A 21,639-nucleotide genomic window follows, 5' to 3' on the forward strand; every position below is an offset into this window, starting at 1 on the left:
GTTGCCTGTCTCTGTGGAGGTGCTAGTTCTTGATGCCCCTCTATAGTGTCCTCTACGAAAGGAAGCCCTGTGTTGGAAGGTTTATAGTGCACTCATGGCTTTGGCGGTATTGGTGTATTATTTTAAATTTTTTCAACATTTCATCTACCTGTGGTCCGAACAAATGTTCACTATGGAATGGTAAATTGAGTAGATGATGTTGGACATTAGGCTTAAAACAAGAGACTCTAAGCCATGTGTGCGCCTGATGATGACACTTGTATTAACCTCCCTTGAACTGGTATCTGCGGAGTCTAGTGCACACTGTATGGTGGCATTAGAAATAATCTTTTCTTCCTCCACTAGCTCAGCCCCTCTTTGTTGTTATTGGTTCAGGAGGTGCTGGAGTAGTTCTTGCATTTCATTCCATTGGGCTCTATTGCATCTTGAAAAGAAGCATACTGAAATGGCTATACGGGGATGGCTGGCTGCTTGTGCAGCGACAAGTTTTTCCTGCTGCATCATGCTACTTGCTCTGTCAGTCGGGGAGTATCCCCAGATCCTTGAGAAAAAGCCATTTTTCGGGTAGTGTGAACCACTAAAGATCCTCGGGTGGAACCTGGCCATTGATATATATGTAGGATCAGAGGGACAAGGCTTATATTATTTGTCCACCCTTAGGGATATGACACTACATTTTACTTGTTGCTTGAAAATTTCCAGTGTGGGCTTACGCATACCATTTAGCATGGGCAAGAACCGTACTGTCCTGTGAGACCTGCTTAACGTTTCCACCAAGAAATCCTCCTCATCCTGAAATGTGTGGAGATCCACTTTATGATGGTGTGCAGCTCTACTAATAATCTCCGGTTGTTGTATTGTCTGGTGTTGAGGGGTTAAAGTGGTATAGGTCGGTATCCATGTCATATACAGGGTCTATGTCATGGTGATTCCATGAGACATTAACATTAGCTGGATATACCTGCTGGCCAGGAAAGTATGGTGTCTCCTAGGAGTGAATGTCATTCCCTTTGTCAAAGGTCTCCCATTGATGATTGTGCTGGTAATGCCTGTGGTTGTTCGCAAGGAAAGTGTTCATGTAACTGAGGATGAACTGGTGATATAGCAGGTGCTGGTAGTATGGGAATGACAGGTGGTGGAGGAGCAGGTGGAGGAGGTGGGGTTTGAGGAAAGAGTATGGGCCTGCCGCCCCAGTCTTTACGCTTCTTCCTTGGGAGCCTTGGTTGGATCTGGCCCCATGATTTCTTTCTCAAAAGTCTTCTTACTTTTAGGAAGTGTGTCCGTTGGTGGGAGAGGTGGTTTTGCAACTGCCCTTTCGGTGTGCAGATTGATAAACAAAGTCTTTTGCTTATTGTCAAGTCTTCCTTGCAGTTTTGCAGGTATTGGCTCCACAGGTTACTGTTTGCTCCTACCATGTTTTTGCTTTTTTCGATGCTGAGGGTATTTTGGGCGGATTGTATTTTCGATGCCATTGAATTATTATTATTATTTTTTTTGTACGGCTGGTCATCCTTCTACGCCGAGGGCGTTTTCGGATCCGAAGATGGAATATCCGGGTCTGATGCCTTGTGGTGGTTTTCCGGCGTCGAAGCTTGCGCTTTTCGATGCCGGCATCAAGGCGACCTTTAACTTTAGCGTGGTCTGTGCCATTGACTGTGCGATGCCTTTTGGTGCTTTCTTGGGCAGAGGGACGCGTGTCTGCTCCATTGCCTGTTTTCAGATACTGCCATTTTACTAATGAGATGTTTGATACCAAACATCCCTATTTTCAGTAAAGCCATCATGTAGCTCGGGAACTAGTTTTCGCCAGTGTCCAGCACATGTTTTAAAATGGCTTTCCTCTCCGCTTGTACTGGCAGTAATAGGACTGACCAGCACAGGGGCATATCGGCTTATGCAGGTATGCCCTCACATGTAATACTCCGCACCCAGCCTTAGGGCTGTCAGGCCCTCCGTAGAGGTGACTTACAAATATTATGTGCAGTGTTAAGGGTCATGGCACATGTGACATTACGTGTTTTTACTTTTGTCTGCAATGGCAGCTTTGCATTCACTGTGTGCCTGCAATGGCAGCCTTGCATGTGCTTGGTGAGGGGTCCTTTGGGTGGCAAAATTTGGCTGCTGCCCTCAGGGACCCTCTTTAGTACCTCAGGCCTGAGGTACCAGGGGTACCATTTACTTGGGACTTACAGAGAGTGCTAAATGTTTTGCCATTTGGGAGAAACCATTGAACATTCCTTAGGGAAAGGACACTCGTATTGCTGACCTAGTTAGCAGGAACCTAGTACACTTCAGACAAAGTTGCATCACATACCAGGCAAAAAGTGTGTGGGGGGGGGGGGTATTGCAACTATAACCCAGCTCCCTACAGTATCCTTTAAAGAAGTCTCTTGTTCGCCTGCTCTCAATTACAAATGCCCCTCCCTGGTGGCCTTCTTTACTGCCAATGGGGGTGCGGTAGACAGTGGTTGAAGCAACTTGGAGAAGTGTGGCTCAATGATTAGAGCGGCAGACACTGATGCAGAGGTCTAGCCCGGGACCAGGGTTCAATTTCCCGCCTCGGTGGGTCTTGGGCTCAAAAATTCCACGGACCTGATAATTCTCGCCTCGGTGCCTATTCCAATCATGGAGTCCCACTCTGCAACTCTGGGCAATAGCTTGCTTAATCTCCACAACGGCCCCCACAATGCTAAGGATGCCTGGCCTCCACCTTGGGGGTGCCCAGGAGTGGACGCCTCACAGGGAAAGCCAGGATGGGTTCCACAGCGGTATTCGTACAAGCGCCTTGAGACCCTTGTGGGTGAGTAGTGCGCTATACAAGAATCAAATTTACTTTTAAATTTACTGTATTACCATGTCTCGATAACTGCACTTTTTAAGTTTGGGACTCCGATTAAAGTCTGTCTATCTTATTTCAATATATCCATAATCCAGCTGCCAGGACTCGCTTGGGTTATATCGAAGTTGTTCTGTCAAAGCATCTCTTGGAGCACTACGCTGGGTACCAGTGAAATAACGATCAGTGTACAAGGCTATGTGTACTGCTCAAAGAGTATTCCATAATCAGGGCACTGTGATATTATGCACACGAAAATTGGCGATCTGTTCCAAGTTGTGTGTTAGGGTCCCAAATGCATGTCTATTTGTCATTCCATGAATTTCACGGTCCTGATTCTATTTCAGCTAAAGGACACCCCATCTGGGGTAATTGTTTTAAATTTACAATTACACTACAAATAAATAGTTTAAGCAAGCTAGGAGATCTAAAGCAACTTTGATTTTTTTTTTTTGTGAGATATCAATAAATACTTTGTTTCAAACGGTTTAGAATCCCACCAGTTTTCCTAAGAATATGTGACATTTATAAGCTGTCCACCATTCACTATTTCAATCCTGATGTGTTGTTGGTTAAGAAATTCTGACCGGTTGTTTGTAGGCTTTCTAAACTATAGTACCGGACAAGACGTTTTTTGACACTGGCACAGCAAGTCCCCCTGTCTCCAAAATAAGGAAATGACCAGCTGGTCAGTCCATGAGCAGATTTTTACCAAGCTTGAAAATGGTTAATGTTTAAGTGGTTTATTGTTAAAGTGAATTCCTCTGCCCCTTGTCCATCATCATTCTGAATGGTAGATGTTTTTGACATTCTTGTGCATGGATTTTATTTTAGTATTCAGGTACCCTCTTTTCTCAGCGGTGCAAGTTTCCTCTCCTGTCCACTTCTTCCTGTAACTTCTTTGTTTGCTCCCAGCATATTGAAGATTTCAGATAGTATTTGACCTAATTTACAGTTTTCATCAGCTTGTCTAGAGTTTTTGTCGGCATACCTTTGCAGGCTCGGTTTTATCAGCATTTTATTGCAGGTTTCACACATCACCATTATCTTTCTTTATTTGCTCTGAGTGTTTCCTCAGTGGATGTTTGTTATAGTGCATTGTCCATCTTAGTAGCTTATTGGCGTAGTTGCTTGGCAACCAGTATAAAGCCTGTGAAAGGTTTTAATGTAGGCTTCAAGACGGGGTCACTGATGTAACTGTGATCTAACACTGGGTCTTCACCGGAGGGCTGGTGTGGGGTGTGACTACTATTGCTCACTCCTATGTTCAGATTTGGCCATAACTGGTTTCAAGAGCAGAGATGCCTTCATCAATGTTATTGATGCCAGGAGCTCTTTACAGCTTACTTCAAATTAAATTTGCTCCAAAGTGTCCCCTGAACTGAAGAAGGCACATTTTATACCATTGACTAAATGATGCAGGGTATGGCTAAAAGTATGGCACTTACGGAATGCAAGACTCGAAAATACACTCCGCTGCCAAATATTGGTATTGACCATTGGCTAAGCTGCTTGTACCAGTCTAATAAATTACTTGGGTCCTGACAAAATAGTGGCAGGGATACATGTGTGCTCAAGCTTCCTGTTAAAATTATTAATTACAAAACGTGCTTTGGACCTGCCACTCCATAGTTAAGAGGAAAGGAACACTTGGGACTGAAATCGGTGCAGAATCACTGAGTCATTACGTTGGGTAATTTTTGTGCCTGCACACACTGCATCACCTTTAATATACCGAAGGACCAGCAAAGTTTGGTGAGAAGTGCAGGGAAGCTAGGGACCGAATGGCTCTCTGAACCAAAGGGTTTTCCCTCTGATAGGATATTTAATACAATTAAAGGTGCTATCGTATCATTTTCAATTTTTGTTTTCTTTTGTAGGAATGGACTGGGCCTTTCTAAGGATGGGGATTCTCCATTTGTAGTTGTACATTGCACGGGTTACATTAAAGCTTGGCCCCCAGCAGGTAAGTTTCTCCTATAATCCCTCCTGCCTCAGCCTGTGTATCTGTAGGAGGGTGCTGGACCCCTGGTGCCTTGCTATTTTGAATCACTCCCTTCAGGAGATTGGACTCTTGGCCCTTGGTATATTAAAGCATGGCTTCCATTAAAATGCTTTCTGTCTTGGGTTTTCAGCATTTCCACGCATTTTAAAATCTTGATGTTTTTACAAATTAAAAGCATTGAATCCAGCAAGTTTTGCAGATTACTGCTTCCCACTCTGCGATTAAGACCCCGATGCCAAACTATATTTAATTTGTGGATCTAGTTTGTCGTATTCCTTAGTGCCTAGGTAAATTAGGCATGGCATGCAGGAGTTATGCCTCTTATCTCTAGGCATAGTAAAGCATTGTATCCAGTGGTTTGCACTGCTTGGTGAATATTAAGGATTTGTATCCAAGATTTCAGTGCCTAGTGCCAAAACCAGTAGCATCATAAATTACTTGTGTCTTGGTATAAAATAACATTAAACCCACAAAAAGTGATGGGAGGAATGCTTGCAATAAGTCTAGCCACTGGCATTCACTGTGGGCAGCACTCAAACCATAGTGCTTGGTATGCCTGTTTTCTGGTTTGGGAGGATCTGGCCTGGCAGTCCCGGCTGGAGTGTCCCTGTTGGAGCAGGGTCAAGACTGATTTTAATATACCAGCGGTTGGGCAAATTTCAAGCAGTCCTCTAATGTTTTGTGTTTGATGAACTGCCCTAAGTGGTAAGCCAAAATGAATAGTGGTCCCTATTTTGTCAAGGCGCTAATCGTAACAACTTAAAACAAAGGCTTATACAATAAACAAATTATTAATTTGTAGTTCATTACTGACCCAAATTCGTTGGATCTAAAATGGCATAAATGATAATGTAAATGGATAACATTGACGATAACGTCTTGAACTAACAATTAGTATAAATGGAAATTTTTGAAAGTGTTGCTGAACACACAATCGCCAGTTACATTGCTGAATTTGTGGAATCTTGCCAAAAAGAAATTAATCTAAAAATAAACTAATTGCAGTTGGGCTGTTTAGGTGTTACTTACTTTTTAATAGTAGATAAAATAATGAGCAATGGTGAGGGGCAGTAGATGTAGGTGAATCTGTGGCAGCAGTGTTTATCATAATCAGACCTCCAGGTTTTTGATATCTAGCAAATTGTGTATTTACTGCAAAATTGCCTCAGAACTGCTATGCCTGCAATTTCATGCCTGGGTGCCCCAAAAAAACCTGAAACTTTGCTTCACGATTTTATTTTCTGCTAATGCATGCTGGCCACGACAGCATAGCAGCAACTCTTTGCTGCACACCCGGAGATGTGCATACTAGTGCTGGTACGGGGCAGCGGAGACAAGGCATACCCCCAGTCATCTCCCTCCTCCATTGGGCTACTGTATTTAATTCCCTAGTGGAAGGGGTGAGTGACGAAGCCAGGCCCGTCTCTGTAGTTTTGTAGAGCGTTTATGGAGCACGATCTCACCACCTGTTGTATGTTCTGCTGTGTATTGCTTTTTTCCCCCCTTTATTTGTATAAACACGTGGGCAATAAAACATTGCCAGGGGCTGCACAAAGAAGTCAGGTCTGTCTATATACTTAGAGACATTCTGAAGAAGAGGGCGATCATTTCACCTCTGCTGTAGTTAGCCTTTTTTTCAGAGCCTTGTAAACTTGTGTGCAGTAAAATGTTTGATGATGAACTCAGCATTTCACAGGAACTGTCCTGCGCCAGCTGCCATGTCACTGCTTGTAGAATCTGTGCAGAGTTGTTTTTTTGTGTTAAGTAAAACTGTTATTCTTATCCCCAGGAGTCTCCTTACCGGATGACGATTCAGATGCTGTGCAGGGGAGCAAGTTCTGCCTTGTTGCCATTGGGAGACTGCAGGTAAAAACTTCCCTAAGCACTACAAGTGCTCCCATTGAATCTTGGTCAGTGTTACCAGTGGCTGAACTATGTGCTATAATAAATGTTCTTGACAGTGGGTGACTCTTATTGGTTCTTAAGTGTGTTATGGGTGGGACTTCTCTCACATAACCCTGCACTTTTGTGAGTCATTCTCGCATATCAGTGTGTGTTGAATACATTGACATGTCATGAACAGACACATCTGCCTTTCAGTCCTCCAATGGGTGTGCTGGACCTGATTGTAAAAAGGCTCTTAATTGGTTTCCTCTGGAGCATAATCCTTGGTCAGCTGTTCATCACTGTGTGCATGCTCTAATGCTCAGGATTATACCAAACTCTGAGTTGGTCAAGACTGCTTCTTGTTAGAACAGTAACCACTTTGAGATTTGTTTTTTTTCTTGTTTGAAGTTGCTTTAATATTTCAGTTGATAGTCATTAGTGAAGCAATGCAGTTTGTAACTTCTCCATATACCCAAGTAATTGTTTTTGTTAAAGGAGTTCAATGCTTTTGCTGGTGATAAATCGTCCATCATGTATATCTAGTATTTTTGCTGTGTATATCATTTTTACAGCCTGGTCAAAATTGCTTAGGTTTATAGAAATTCTCTGGTTGTAGGTCACAAGCTCCCCTAACTGCACGGACATGAGCACGGCCTGCCAGCCTATCGAATTCATCTCTCGGCACAGTACCAGTGGCATCTTCACTTTTGTGGACCACCGATGTGTGTCTACAGTTGGCTACCAGCCCCAGGTAAGGGAGATAAAAGGCAACCAGGTTTTTGTTTTGTATTTAAGGCCGGCAACATCGCTCAATAAGTAGCGCGATCTGCACCTTACAACTTAAAAACCTGGCAACGGCAACTCTTCGTTTTTCTGAGGTGGTTAAATTTAGTACCATTAAAAAAAAATTAAGTAATAGTAGCACCTAGTATTAATCATGATTGGAGCAAAAACACTGTACAAAATATTATACAAACAAATTAAGACTATTATTCATCTTATATTGCTAGTGGTTGGCATCCTTTCCCTTAGACTGACCTGCATCAGAAATGCATGACACTTGTTGCAAACCGTATCTAGCCTGTTGTCCCCAACAGTGATTGGCCAGTGAACATTGGTCTGATCCATGGTGTCCCAATCTTAAATATTTAACTGTAAACTGTAGTACTGGTTAAAAAGCTGATGTGCTTAGTAAATATCCCATTAGTAAATTAAAAAGTAGTAGTTTTGTGTGCGTTTTATTTTTTTATCTAGGAGCTTTTGGGTAAAGACATTGTGGACTTTTCACATCCTGAAGACCAGCAGCTGTTAAGGGACAGTTTTCAGCAGGTAATGCTTTCTGTTGTGCCTCAAGTAATTATAATGATGTATTATGATAATATATTTTAATAGAGTTTTGTAGTACCAAGCTTTCTAATTAACAGGTCTGGGTATGTTTCCTGTGTATTTCGGCAATATTAATTTCAGTTGTTACCTGAGTACAAGTCGCGCTACAGCCAGTTTGGATATGCAGATAGTATTGAGAAATTAAAGTGATGATACTACATGTTGGGTTATTATTGTAAGGTACAGAGTTATTATTGCCCACTTGACACAGATATCCAGTTTAAGGATGGTATGAAATTTCAAAGGAAGAAGCTACCATGAGGGATGAAGAGGATGATGGGGGTAGCAGTCAAGGTGCTGGCCAGATTATTCTGTGAACCACAGGGTCTATTGTAGTCCGATTTGAGTAGTTCAGTTTGAGGGGTGTCCCGAAAATAGGTCACTTGGATGTGCTCCAGTGGCTACATTGAGGAAACTTCACATCTGGGACCTTGTACTCCAGTAGTTCTCTCATGTGCTTCTCATTTTTCAACAATGGTCTTTGTATTGTGGTATGTGACATTCCTCAATGGAATGTGACACTGGGGTGAACTTGTTTAAAATGGCCCACGTGGAATGGGACACTTTTTTTGTTTCTACAGTAGTCTAATCAAAAGATGTTATTTGGATTCACCACCTATTTTTTGGGCTATTCCACTGCTGGGTTGGCCCGCTTCTGAGACACTGCATCGATTGGCCTGCTGCTGGGATGTTGTGGCTTAGATAGGGCCTACCTACTTACAGTCCGCTGTTACATAGGTCCACTCGCAGATGGGCTACTGTTGCTTAGATATGCATTATTTAATCAGACTTTACTCTGAATATAAATTTACTGATTTCTTTTCCTGGTTTACCTTTCTTGGGCCACCCAACATGGCTAGATCATGGATAAAGAATTGAAGAAAATGTTTGGTATGTCCTAGAAATAATTTAGCATCTCTATCTTGAGCCATCTGTCATTGTTTATGCTCTTGTGTCTTGTTTCCAGGTGGTGAAGTTAAAAGGCCAAGTTCTGTCAGTGATGTTCCGATTCAGGTCAAAAAGCCGGGAGTGGCTCTGGATAAGAACAAGTTCCTTCATCTTTCAAAACCCGTACTCTGATGAGATCGAGTACATCATTTGCACCAACACAAATGTCAAGTATGCACAAGACTCCTGCTAAACTCTTTCAACGCTTACAAAGTATGGCCTACCTAGATTTAGCTCTGTAGTTCATGTTGCTGGTCGGCGAGAAATTATTGGGTAGTGAGGACTTGTGTACCTTTTTATGCTTTCTTCTGCACTGGTATTTTTTATAATGCCAGCTGTACGGGTGTGGTGATTCTGCAGTACTAGATTGACAGACAACTTAGCACTCCTTTTTGAATATCGAATATTGTGAATGTGTGGGGTTTGTATGAAATCCTTACTAGTAGAACTAAGAAATCATGGCAAACTATTATTCTAGTATTGTCGTGATGACTGCATTAGTGGAAATTCAGCCTTCCTTAGGCTGGTGCTCTGTTCCTCTTTTGAAATCTCCATAGTCGGTCCATTTGATCATTACTGGCTCATGGTGATTCAGTTGCCATCTACTGCAAAAAGTGGACTGCAGTGAGAGTCCTCAATTTACGTCTTGGTGCCTGTTGTGGTTTAAGTCATTGTTCCAAGAAAAGTAATGTGTATTGTTCCTCTAAAACATTATTGCAATAACTTGTTTTACTTCAATAGTAGCGAAGTTAAGTATGTGTTCTGTCATTCTCACTGTTAGGCTGTTCAAGTACCCAGACACAACTGATCTTCCCTACAATATCAGAGTTTTCCCCTAATTTATGTTTTTCGTTGTTAGCCACTTTCCATATTCATAGCAATGTTTTTAAGAAAAGACAGTGTTATGTGGTGTAATGAGCTTGAATTTCACCTGGAAAGCATTTCTTACCTGGTCATGACAATTAATTGAACAACCTGTGTGGATATGGATTATTTTTTCAAAGTTCCCTTAGAAAGCCTCCCGTCATACCTGGACAGGTGCTGTTATCTTTATATATTTCTGGAAAAACACACTAGGACAAATATGAGGGCAAGGGAAAAAAACAGGATAGTTTTCCATCTCATTTATATGCACACCTTACACATGTAAAATAACTTGGGTGTTGGCCTTAGTCATAGCTGCCAAGGTTTCAGATCGCTTATGTGACATTTTCATAATTGCACTGTAAATATGAGTGACATTCGATCACTATGAGTGACACTTTCTAGGGAGCAAAATCAAGCAATGTTTATGAGGGAAACATCTAAATATCAGAAATGACACCCATTTGAGTAACAATAAACTGAAAGAAAAGGTTAAAACTGCTTTAAAGCACCAGAAATGAGTAGGCACAAACTTAGTAAAAAGCAGTAACTCACAGCTAATCCTCATGAAATAGTTTTGCAAGTATGCATGGTTCATGTTCTTTTGTGAAGACTGTCCTTCAACAAAAGCTGGTCCTGCCCCAGCACTCCATCATTCACCAGAGTTATCTTGACATTTGTATTGTTGCATCAAACCTCCTGGGCACACATAGAATTCATCTCCACTACCAGTTGTTTTTTACCTCCTGTTATTTAAACGAAGCACCCTCCCCCTCTCAGGTGAGTTCCAGGTGCATTGTGCGACAGAAGTTTCACAAGTAAACATAACGGATCTCATGATAGATGTGCTTCCCGAGTCACTGCAGCCAGGCTGAGCGTAGCTGTGCTGGACTCACTTGTGACTGTGCCATATAAGTGCTTCCCGGTGATTGCAGCCAGGCTGAGATAGAAAGTGATTTTGGCCGGGCTGGGTAGGGGGCCATGGAACTGCAGTTACAGTTTGGTGATCGGGGTCGAAGCGCTGGCCTGGGCAGGCCTGCTGGTGATTTTCTTGGCCTTGTAACTCCTGCTCATAGAGAGGCTTTTAATTTCTGCACTGGTTGCTTCCTGCCTGCTTGCAGATTCACCTTTACTCCCTTGTGTGTCCCGGTTGGTTGTCAGTTGGACCCCATTTATGAGTGGTGACTAATGCTGCTCATCTGGTAAAAGTGCAGCCCAGCTCGCCGCCTGTTTCACGCACCATCCAGTGCAGTCAGTAAGCAGGCTGAGCTGTAGCTAACGGGCTCCGCAGCCAGTGTCACGATGCTTTGAATTTGAAATATTTTCCTAGAAGAATGATAAATACCTGTAAATGAATGACAGTCACTCAAAGCGAGTCACGGTATGTATATGCCCGCTGTAGCGGTCCGGTCTGGGAACTAGTGCGGGTGGCATGAGCCAGCTGCAGCACAGGCACGCGGTCTGTCTGGTCAGCCAGGCGAGGTCCGAACTCGCCGGCATGCCGCGTCACTCTGACGCGGCAACAAATCGGCGCAGTACAACACGAACGATGTGAGCCCTGCAGCTGCCAAACTTTAAGAAAACATCACTGCCGCCCGCACACAGGCCTATAAGTCCGGTCTCTCGGCAACCTTTGTGCAGAAAGCACTCCATGTTGCAGCCTCTCCCTGACGCCATGTCCCATGATGGTAAACTGAGTCATACCGACGCAGTGTAGGTGAATGGAGCCTGCGAGGAGCGCTGTTGGGGCAGCCCCCCGGACTACAAGCAGCACGGATGCGCGACAGCTGCTTTTGCTAATTGCTGAGTGCTAAGTATACACCGCTCTGACCAGACAGCTGGGGAGGCTTGTAATGCATGTCTTTGCATTTAAGTGCTGTGATGTGGACCACCACACTAAAATGCATTAGTCTAACGCCTGATGCGTGGTACTTTGCAGGGTTGCTCAGTTCTATTTCATCTTCTTGAAAAGTACTTTGTTTGGTCTGGATAAAATGTCTGACACTCACTGGCGGTCATTTAATAAGAGGAGGTTATTTTTATGGTTTGTTTGTGAATATATTTGTTATACTCCATACCAGTCACAATGAAATAAAACATTTTTTTTAAACTGTTACTCCTCCTTGATCAAGATGCAAAGCATTTCTAAATCTCGATACAATTCTTCTCTTAGGGAGCTATTGTAATGCTATTAATATTTCGAATAATTATACAATTCTCATAAGTTATGTTTGATTTTGATTTATTTTATCAGAATCATTGTGTTAACATTCATAATATAAATTAATGTTTTTCAACACTGCTACATAGTCTTTTCCAATAATTATAACTGATTTAAAACCACCATAGTTTTACTACACCTTCAGCCAACTCATGTTTCGCAGCAATACAAGCTGCTTTATCAGGGCTGAAAACAAAGAACAGGTATTTTTTCTTACATTTCTTGACATCTTAATTTTCTTACAAACAGTTGCAGTCCCTTAAAACATTTTAGGTTTTAACATTCTCTGTATCATCTGATAAATAACAGGATTACATTTTTGCACCATGTAAGACGTTACTCATTGCAAACAAGGTTATACGAATCATTCATATAGAACAATTTAACAATTTTTAAAAAAACTGTAAAAGAGAGCATTTACTGTAGACCCACCCTTCAAATGTTAGAGACACAAGAGAAACTAGGTAGTAGCTTTACGCAGGGCTACTATTATCTTTACCTGAACTGTCTCATTTCTGAACCTCATCTCTGTGTTATTTTAACTATAGGATTCCCTTACTTTAAACCTTATAAATCTGCCTTTACTAGGAATGCAAGCCAAGAATCTCGTCCTGCAGGTTCAGCCTCATTGCAACGGACACAGATTGGCCAGAATGTTGCTATGCCTCTGGAGATGGGAACTGGTCAGCTTGCAGGCAGGTGAGTGGCGCGTTTTAACCTCACTATTTATAGATGTCTCATTTTGGTGTGTGCTGTCCGCTGCACAATGAGAGCTGTATCAGGGGCATTTAGGGAGCAGGCACTTGCTATATCAATGAAGGAGAGAGCCTGCACAAGTAGTGTCAGTGGTGCCACGAGATTGAAAGTCCTCCTTCGTACGCTTATTTTCTGATAGTAACTGATACTATTGTGTGAAGCTAAACTGGTAGTGTTTCTGTCAATGAGCATTACTCCATCCCCCTATATTCTCATTGTTCTAACCTTTGTTGTGTAGGCAGCAGCAACAGGCAGATCTGGAGGTGGTACCTGGAAGGGATAGTATTGGAGTATACAATCAGACGCAGGTAATTTGACTGAGCCTTTACTTCTGCTGTTAAATTTGGTAATGTTTAGCTCCATTCATCTATGTGACTGGTGAATGTACTGTGGCCTCTTTAAACTTCACCTCTTTGGATATGCCATCTCTGCTGATATTAAATATACTATTTAGATGCATCAGTACACACATCAGGGAGTCCTGCAGTAGTATTCAAGTTCCGAACGGTAGCACTAGGATCCTAAAATGTGCAGTAGATCTACTTCGTTGTTTTCTCCCTTTCTTGTATTTTTACTCTAGATTTTTCCGATGTCATAGTGAACCCTCCTGCCTTACCACAAGTTGATATTGCTTGAAGAGTGACATTTATTTTTAATACTTTCATGCACAGATCCCAGTTCAGACAGTCACTGCCACTGGCCCGGAGCACAGTAAACCACTTGAAAAAGCAGAGCCCCTGTTTGGGCAGGAACAGGATCCAAGGTTCTCTGAGATTTATACTGCTATCAGCACAGGTGAGAAGTGATCACAATTGCTTAGTGAGCTTGTGGGATTCGACACTGTCCAAACGATAATGTAACATAGCTAAGAACCTCATGCCTGTTCAGTCTCCCCACTTTTTGCAGATATGACTGCCAAGCACATCTAGCCTGCTCATTTCCTTATAGATAAGATTGACAGGCCTGGCTAGTATGTCTTTTTTTCTAGATTTGTATGTTCTATCCGATTCCCTGCATATACAAATGCTGTTATGTTAAGTCGTTGTGCGCATATCCCCTGGGAAGGTATGATGCCTAGAGAAGGGGGTACTGACCTGACTGGGACCAATTAAAATAGCAGTGTTTTCAGTTTATTTTGGAATTCTAAAACTGAGTTGGTGGCTCGAACGTGGAGTGGGAGTTCAAGGATATATGAGCTGGTTGCGAGAAGGCATGGCCAGCAGCTCTGGCTCTTTGAATGCAGGGGATTCAGGCGAGCAGTAGGACAGTGGGTCGAAGGTGGCTGGGGAAGAGCTGATGCGGTTCTTCGAGTGCATTGGTTCTTGATTACGCAGTGCTTTGTATGTGTGCGGGAGTAGTTGGAATAGGGGGCATTTGTGAATGGGGATGCAAGTAGAGATCTTTGAGGTTTGTGAATATGTTGGTGCGTAGCGGGAGCCTGAGTGTGAGTTTGGCCTGGAATCTATTGGTAAGCTGTGTGGTGATTCCAACATAGTGCCTTTCTGTAGTCCAGTGTGGATGATGGTTCGACTGGTGTTGAGTGAAACAGTCTGAATATTTCCCTGAGGAGCCGGAAGGTGTTGAAGCAAGAGGATGCGATTGAGTTGACTTGGATTAACTTTGAGATTTGATTGTCGATCACGATCCGTAGCTTCCTAATTCACAACAGTTCTCAATTCTGAAGGGCCAGGACCAGAGTGAGGTGTCTTTCCTGAAGAATACTACCTCAGTGTTGAGTTGAGTTTGAGTCAGTTGGGCTTCATCCAGTGGGCGACTTCTGACAGTTGATCAACTTTATTTGGGTACGTGGGGTGTCATAAGAAAGGGAGAGGATGATCTAGGTATCATCTGCATAAGAGAGGTTGATCAGTCTATCAGCTTGGACGAGGCTGGCTAGTGGGGCTATGTAGACATTGAAAGTGTGGGGCTGAGAGATAAACTTTGGGGGACGCCGCAGATTATGTTTGAGGCTGAAGTTGTCTAAAAAGGCAGGCAGACAGCCAAGCAGCAGGGTCTAGGAGATGCCCGGTGGCATATTTGGGGGTGCTTCACTCGTTGGGTAAATCAGAATATGTTCTAGTCTTCAAGGAAGTGGTTGTGGTGTGGTTCAGTATGGTCTTTCAGGTGGGGATAAGGTTGCCAATGAGGATGATGAAGCTGGAGTTGTGCACTAGGGGAGGGGTAGATAGTGTTTCCAAAGTTGGTTCTCAGTCCAGGTCAGTTGAGTGGGGCTAATCCTAGGGTTATGGTAGTCGAGATATTGAGTTTGAAAGCCAGGTGTTCAAGGTGGTCGTATGAGTTTGCTGAGGAGAAGAAGCAGTAGATGTCTTCCTAGTAGATTATTGCAATTTCTCCTACACGGTTGTTGGTCCTGTCCTTTCTTGTGTACTGTTAACCAGGAGGAATGACTGTAAAAATGTCAGGCCTATTAAATGCTAGGCTAGGCCTATTAAATATGCTCAATCCCCTGCAGATTAGGATTTTCAGACCCAACTAGGCTGTATTTTCCATGTAGATTAGGGCTATGAGGCCATGCCCATCTCCTTGGAGACCAGTTTAAATCCCAGTCCATTCTTTTTAACCATTTCCCTGCAAATAAGGGCCCCTAGTCTTATCCATTTAGCTCAATTTAGTTCACCTACATTGATATTGACTACTGGATCCCTGCATTGGCGAGTGGTGCTGAAGAAGCCACGATGACTTGAGATAAAGCAGGCTTCTCTGAGTACCTCGAGAGGCACTGGTAGCTCTTCATTTACTTGTAAGTAGCTCTCCTCTGTACAGTCCAGCCTACTAAATTTTAAGCTTTTACCTAGTCGAATTATTATATGTATACCAGAATTGATATGCATGTATTCAAGGTGAAAAGGTGTGTAATTTTAGAACTCAGTAGCTTATTTGTGGAGAATTTCCAAAATATATTTGAAGATGATAGTTGAGTGATAAATTATGCAGTGTTGGGGAGATTTATTGCTAATTCTATTACCTTGGTGCCAGGGGCATTCAACCTATGGCTGCAATGTTTTATCCAAATAAAGGCATTTATATTGACTAAGCCTTTTTTTTTTTTTTTACATAACTGCTGGCAACCGTGCCTGATGAACTGAGGTGATCACTACTCATATTGCATACTGTGCACACTAATATAATCTGGTCTGGTCAACACTGATAATACTAGGTCAGGATGATCTGCATTGAACAGAAGCAGCTCTTATTACAGAAATGGTTGGAGACCTCAGAGATAAAGTGTGCATAAATGGATTTTCCGCAGCTCAGACTTATGCTTTTTTTGAAGCATTGACTTCTTTGCCAGGATTCTTGCTATATGAATACCATATACATACATACATGCATTCAGGCAAAAAACAGTAAACTATTATCTGTTTTCCTGTTTTTCATAGATCAGAATAAATCTGTTTCCAGCACGGTGACTGCCAGCCAGCAGATCTTCCCTTCAGGGAATACTTTCACGCCAGCACCAAGGGTTCCCGTGGAAACCTTCAGGTGAGAGTGGCCAACCCCTGCTGCAAACTCAACAGGGCTCGCCCCAACTGTCATTTTTTTCTGCCATTTTTCTCTCGATTGCTTTACATCTAACCACTTCTGTTGTTTATTTTTAACTCTGTGGAAATTGTGATTATCTTCCAGAAATTAGCAGGCAAATCCATTACATAAAATGGCAGGTGTAGAGATCGGGGGTAGACTCTTGAATCATGTACAGTTTTCTTCATTTTCTCATGGTCTGTTACATACATTTTCTACTCCCCATACCGTCTGTACCACTGCCCTTGCGGGCCAGGTACTTATTCTAGTGCCTCTTCTTTCCTGGGGATTTTTTTCCCCTCCATGTGAAAGTCGCAATCTGAAATTAAATAGATTGTGATTTTTAAGAAAACGATTTAATAAATAAAAAAACTCTGCAGAGACCTTCATCAACTAATCGCATTTGTTGCAACCGTACAAAAGTGTTTACCCTTTCAAGCCTATCCAGCACCCTTTTCAAACACCTATTTCTCAAAAACACATTTTCACCATACCACCAATAGCAAACTTTGAGTATGTAAGGTTCTACTTGCATACCAAGTTTGCTGTAAAACCATTAAGTTGCTTTTTTTCACGCATTCCCCACTTTCAACATTTTTCCCCACTGTACAGAGTGTACGAAACTTAGTATTCTGAAACTTAGTTCACTATGCTGTTTTATTGCCAAATTCGGTGCAAATCTGTTCATCCGAGGCAAGTCAAAGAAGACCTCTTCGGTAGGAAGTACATCTCAGTCATAGCTACAGTGGCAACTGCCACTGTTTTTAGGTCGAGCCTAGCGGCAGTGCGCATGCGCTACTCTCCCTGCGAGGCATACTGTAATACAGTATGCTGTGGAAGTGCTGTGGAAACCCCGCCCACTCTCCTCCCATATTTGTAATTGGCTTGTCATTGTCCTTTGTAAACGCTGACTTCCGATTCATTATGAGGCTTGTTAGTCCCGCCCTGTCTCCATTTTTTACCGCCCATAAGGACTGGACCTTTTACTTTGCTCGTTCCACAGCATGCTTCATCTAGTGGGTGAGCACTATTTAGTTTATTGACAATGGCGGCTGTATTTTTTTGTTGTATGTACATGCTGAGCGCGGCGCCCGCTTCAGGGACACCGTGCTCTGTTCAGTTATTTATTTTTTTACTGTAATTCGGAGCGTGGTGACCGCTTCAGGGCCACAGCGTGCTGTTTTTTAAATTAATTTTTAAATTTTAATTCGAGGTGCAGTGTCCGCTTCAGGGACACCACGCTCTGTTCTTTACTTTAATTCTGAGCGCGGCGCCCGCTTCAGGGACACCACACTTTCTTTTTTCAAATGCCAGAGGTTAAAAATTCGCTATTGCGAGACCTTTATCATTGTAAATGCTTGTGCTTTTTCTTACCCGATTTACACTGATAAGACTCAAGGCTACTTCTCCTTTCCAACTTTCTCTCTCCATCTCCAGAAATGCATAATCAGCTGTCACTGCTGTTTGCCACTGGGTGGCGCTACTACCCCTCGTGCTGAATCCATCAAAAAATGGAGGTTGTGTATTCTTCTCCATCAGCACCGATGCCCCTACTAGGTTCAATCCATTTACTTTCTAACTGATCATGCCTCCCCTGCCAGAAATCTTGGCAATCTCTCTAACCCATTCATGACTCCTTCAACACCATCATCCATAGCCACTGCAGCACATTACAAGTGCTTACATCTTCCCTTAGATCCGCCACTACATTCTATTCCACACTGGGTCAGAGCAGTGATCAACAGTTCGTAAACTAGACTACTGCAGTAGCCTACTGGTGGGCCTTCCCGCTGACCTCATCTCCAACTGGAAAAGGTTGATACAGTGCTGTGAATGTCTCTAGTGCAGATATATTTAATTAATACTTGCCTCTGCACGTGCCTATGTAATGAGAGGTCGCACTACTGGAATATACAAAGCAAGGCAAGGAGCACAGTAGATTTCTGTGTTCATTGCTGTGATTAAGACATATATTAAGTCCAAGGGTTTTACAGGATCGGTCTTTATTTCACGAAAGATTGGTAAATACACACCAAAAGACATGGCAAATAGTCAAACTCCAAACTCTGATAGTGGGTACTGGTGTGACGCCTAGGCTGGCAAAATGAAATGCTCCATTTCAGAGTGGACTGCCCACCACATGTGTATCCCCACTCAAAACTATTTCTAGAAATGCTTTTTATTTCTAAACTACTCGAGAGCCCATAGTGGGTCCAAGCACCTTTGAGAAAGAAATGGGAATATCTTTAATGGTAGAAAGTATATCACCTCGGAACAAAGACACAAACTCTCGAAATATTCACAGCCCATTGGTTGAATGGCAAACACTTATGCAACGTCCTGTCAGAAATATTTGTCACCCACGACGACGTACTGAACAGATGTAATTGTAATATAACATTTACAGGAAGGTGAGCTTTCAACGCCTTGTGGGAGGTATAATAGTTGAAATATTTATGGGTATAACGAGTTCATTAAAATAGAGAAAGATGCAAGGTTGTGTATATCTAGTGTGCATATATATTTAACGAAGACTTGCCTCAGCATGCACACACGTAGTAGAAAGCACGCTGGGGCTTTTGAAAGGTTGAAGGAGAGCAGAAGGCAGGCGACATAAGAGCTTTATGTCTACAATGCTGTGGTGAATAGACACACAATAAATCCTAAAGTTAAAAGGTACCTGGCTCCAGTACACTCCATTCTTCAGCTTCACCACCAGAGCCCTATCAAGTCTCCCAGAGCACATGCCTACCTCAGCTTATCACCAGCGTGGTCAGCTGTTTGTCACTGAGCAGCACCATCGACAAAATGCTTCTACTCGATTGTATTCGAGGTATACATCTACCCTAACAAATACCCTAACCGGATACACTTCACCCTCACCGTAATACCACCAATCAAATTCTCCTATCCTCACGCAAACCTGCACGCACTGCATTTAGATTGTGCTCCTTTCACTTTCAGGGACAGTCCAATGGGACTCCCTCCCTCCCCCAGAAAAATGAGTGGTCCTTTGAAGAAAAGCCTTATGGTCAGTGTCATCAAATGATCATTGAGTCTTTACTGAGAGTTTTCAGTTTTACATGAGCATTAGAAAACCTATGCAAATTACTAAAATATGTCGAAATAACTAACAAGGGAGTAACTTGATTTTCTCTAGCTTGGGAATCTTTACATTTAGGTGGAGACAAACTGTGTGAGTTCATGATAATCAAAAGGAAGCAAAGGTAGAGCTGGGAAGCAGATGTTTTCTTATTCCTATCTACAGACTAAAACACTAATCAAAGATTCTTGTTATGTAGTTTCCAGACACTTGGTTGAGTTAAGCAAAGGGATCTGTCAGATGTGTTTTTTCGGAATATATGAATCAACAGAAGAAATACATTCTGGGAAATTTGTATTACATGTATTTAACTTGGATAAACTGCTGAACCTGCAGTAAACCAACAACGAGCACCCTGTATGGGACGGGAAAATAGGGCAGACATGCATGCAGCCCTTGTTTCCCTACACACCAACAATTTGTTTCGTTTGATTAGACCTTTCCACATAAAACACTTTTGAGTTTGGCAAGATTCTTCTGTTATCAAAATTGCTGTCAGTGCATTACAATAATTAAAATAACCTGTTCTCTGCGTTCTCAGAAGTGGCGCTGGCATGGTGACACCTGGGAATATTATTCAGCAGCCATCATCAGCAGGACAGATGTTGGCGCAGATTTCTCGCCATGCTAATCCAACACAGGTGACCGGGACCAACTGGAGCTCTGGGACTCGCCCGACTTTCACAGCACAGGTGGGTATCTTTTCTTGTAGCATTTGCAACATTAGGCATGTTATGTTCCTGGCCTGTGAGATCTGGGTTTGATTATCTAAAAAGAGCTTTTCAAAAGTGGTTTAGTTGAAGAGGGAGTTGGTATTCTACATTTCCTGTTTGCTGTTTTTGCTTTATGCTGGCAATGGCCAAATCCACGATACAAAAGTCTTAGATTTGCCTCACTTCTCGTTTATAGTGATTTGATATATTTCTTAGATGGTGCTGTGACTGGAAGCTGCTACTTAAAGATAGTAAAGCTGTGCTCAGCAATGTGATTTTGCATGTTCTTTAAAACACATCTTTCTATCACTGAACCACAACTTGTCAAAATATCCATATTAACACCTTATTACTGAAGCTACATACCCCTAATCCATTGTGAGTTTATTAAATGACCAACAGTTCCCTTTGTTCCAAAGAGGCTTTTGTGAAGAGGCCTGGTTTAGGCATGGAACACTGCTTTTTTTAAATGTATAACTTCTGTGCATTGTTTTCCCTGACCAACTTAAAGTATGTTTATAATGTTAATCTTTTATATCAAAAATGGCAACGACTTGTGCTGACGCTGTCTTCCTGCTTGATGGAGCGTCAGCACAAGTCGTGCAGAGCGGAACTCCCACCCGACTACGCTGCCATTCTTCCTAAGAAGCCCGAAACCGGAGCTTTTAAGGTACTAAACCTTTTACTAGGAGATCAGTGATAAATATTCCGAACTCCTCACTCTTCACTCTTAAAGTGGACAACATCCTCCTTTAAGACCACACCCCCTGGTCCTGATGAAAGCTCACCTGACCCTTCTGGGCACGTAAAGAGCTGAAACATGTCGACCCACCTATTGGACTGATTGTACAGCGGACACATTAACTGCCCTTGCTGTACAATTTCCCCAATTTTTATTCTTTTTCCACGCACCAGACAACAATAAAGACTAAAGTCCAGGTAGCATGAGAAAACATCCCTTTTTAACTTTCACTGTTTCACGACACATGAGCACTCTGTCCATTTTTGATCTCTGATCGCTACTGTAATATCCAGTGGTTTTCCTCCAGGTGGAGGTAGCACAACACTAAACCCGATGATGATGCAATCACGTTATCGAGGCGGAGAACCAAGATATACCGCCACACAATCCACCTAAAAACGTGAATGAGGGTTTTTTAAGGAACGGCCGAATAACCACCAAACCCTGGATAACAGGTTCAAGTGATCCACTCTTTTTTGATATAAAACTACTAATTGGAAGGCGACTGGATCACGTATCCTTCTTATTCCCTACCAACTGATTAGCCATATAATGTTAATCTGCCAGATATCCACACTATTTACACCGTATTATCCATTGTTTGTTTCCTAAGGGGTGTCGGCAGTGATAGCTTT

General features: G+C 42.5%; 1 protein-coding gene across 2 annotated transcripts in view; it reads left to right on the forward strand.

The window, feature by feature from the left end:
- The window catches only part of ARNT (aryl hydrocarbon receptor nuclear translocator), a 124,729-nt gene that overhangs the window by 63,460 nt on the left and 39,630 nt on the right, over positions 1-21,639 (forward strand). For both annotated transcript variants that reach the window (XM_085638857.1, XM_085638858.1), the window contains exons 9-18: positions 4,717-4,802; positions 6,631-6,707; positions 7,345-7,479; positions 7,983-8,057; positions 9,082-9,233; positions 12,736-12,846; positions 13,142-13,211; positions 13,575-13,698; positions 16,305-16,407; positions 20,091-20,241. In XM_085638857.1, the coding sequence (XP_085494983.1) occupies positions 4,717-4,802; positions 6,631-6,707; positions 7,345-7,479; positions 7,983-8,057; positions 9,082-9,233; positions 12,736-12,846; positions 13,142-13,211; positions 13,575-13,698; positions 16,305-16,407; positions 20,091-20,241 (1,084 nt within the window). The remainder of the gene's footprint in view (positions 1-4,716; positions 4,803-6,630; positions 6,708-7,344; positions 7,480-7,982; positions 8,058-9,081; positions 9,234-12,735; positions 12,847-13,141; positions 13,212-13,574; positions 13,699-16,304; positions 16,408-20,090; positions 20,242-21,639) is intronic.

The sequence above is a fragment of the Triturus cristatus genome, chromosome 12 (genome assembly GCF_964204655.1).
Source record: "Triturus cristatus chromosome 12, aTriCri1.1, whole genome shotgun sequence".
NCBI lineage: Eukaryota > Metazoa > Chordata > Amphibia > Caudata > Salamandridae > Triturus > Triturus cristatus.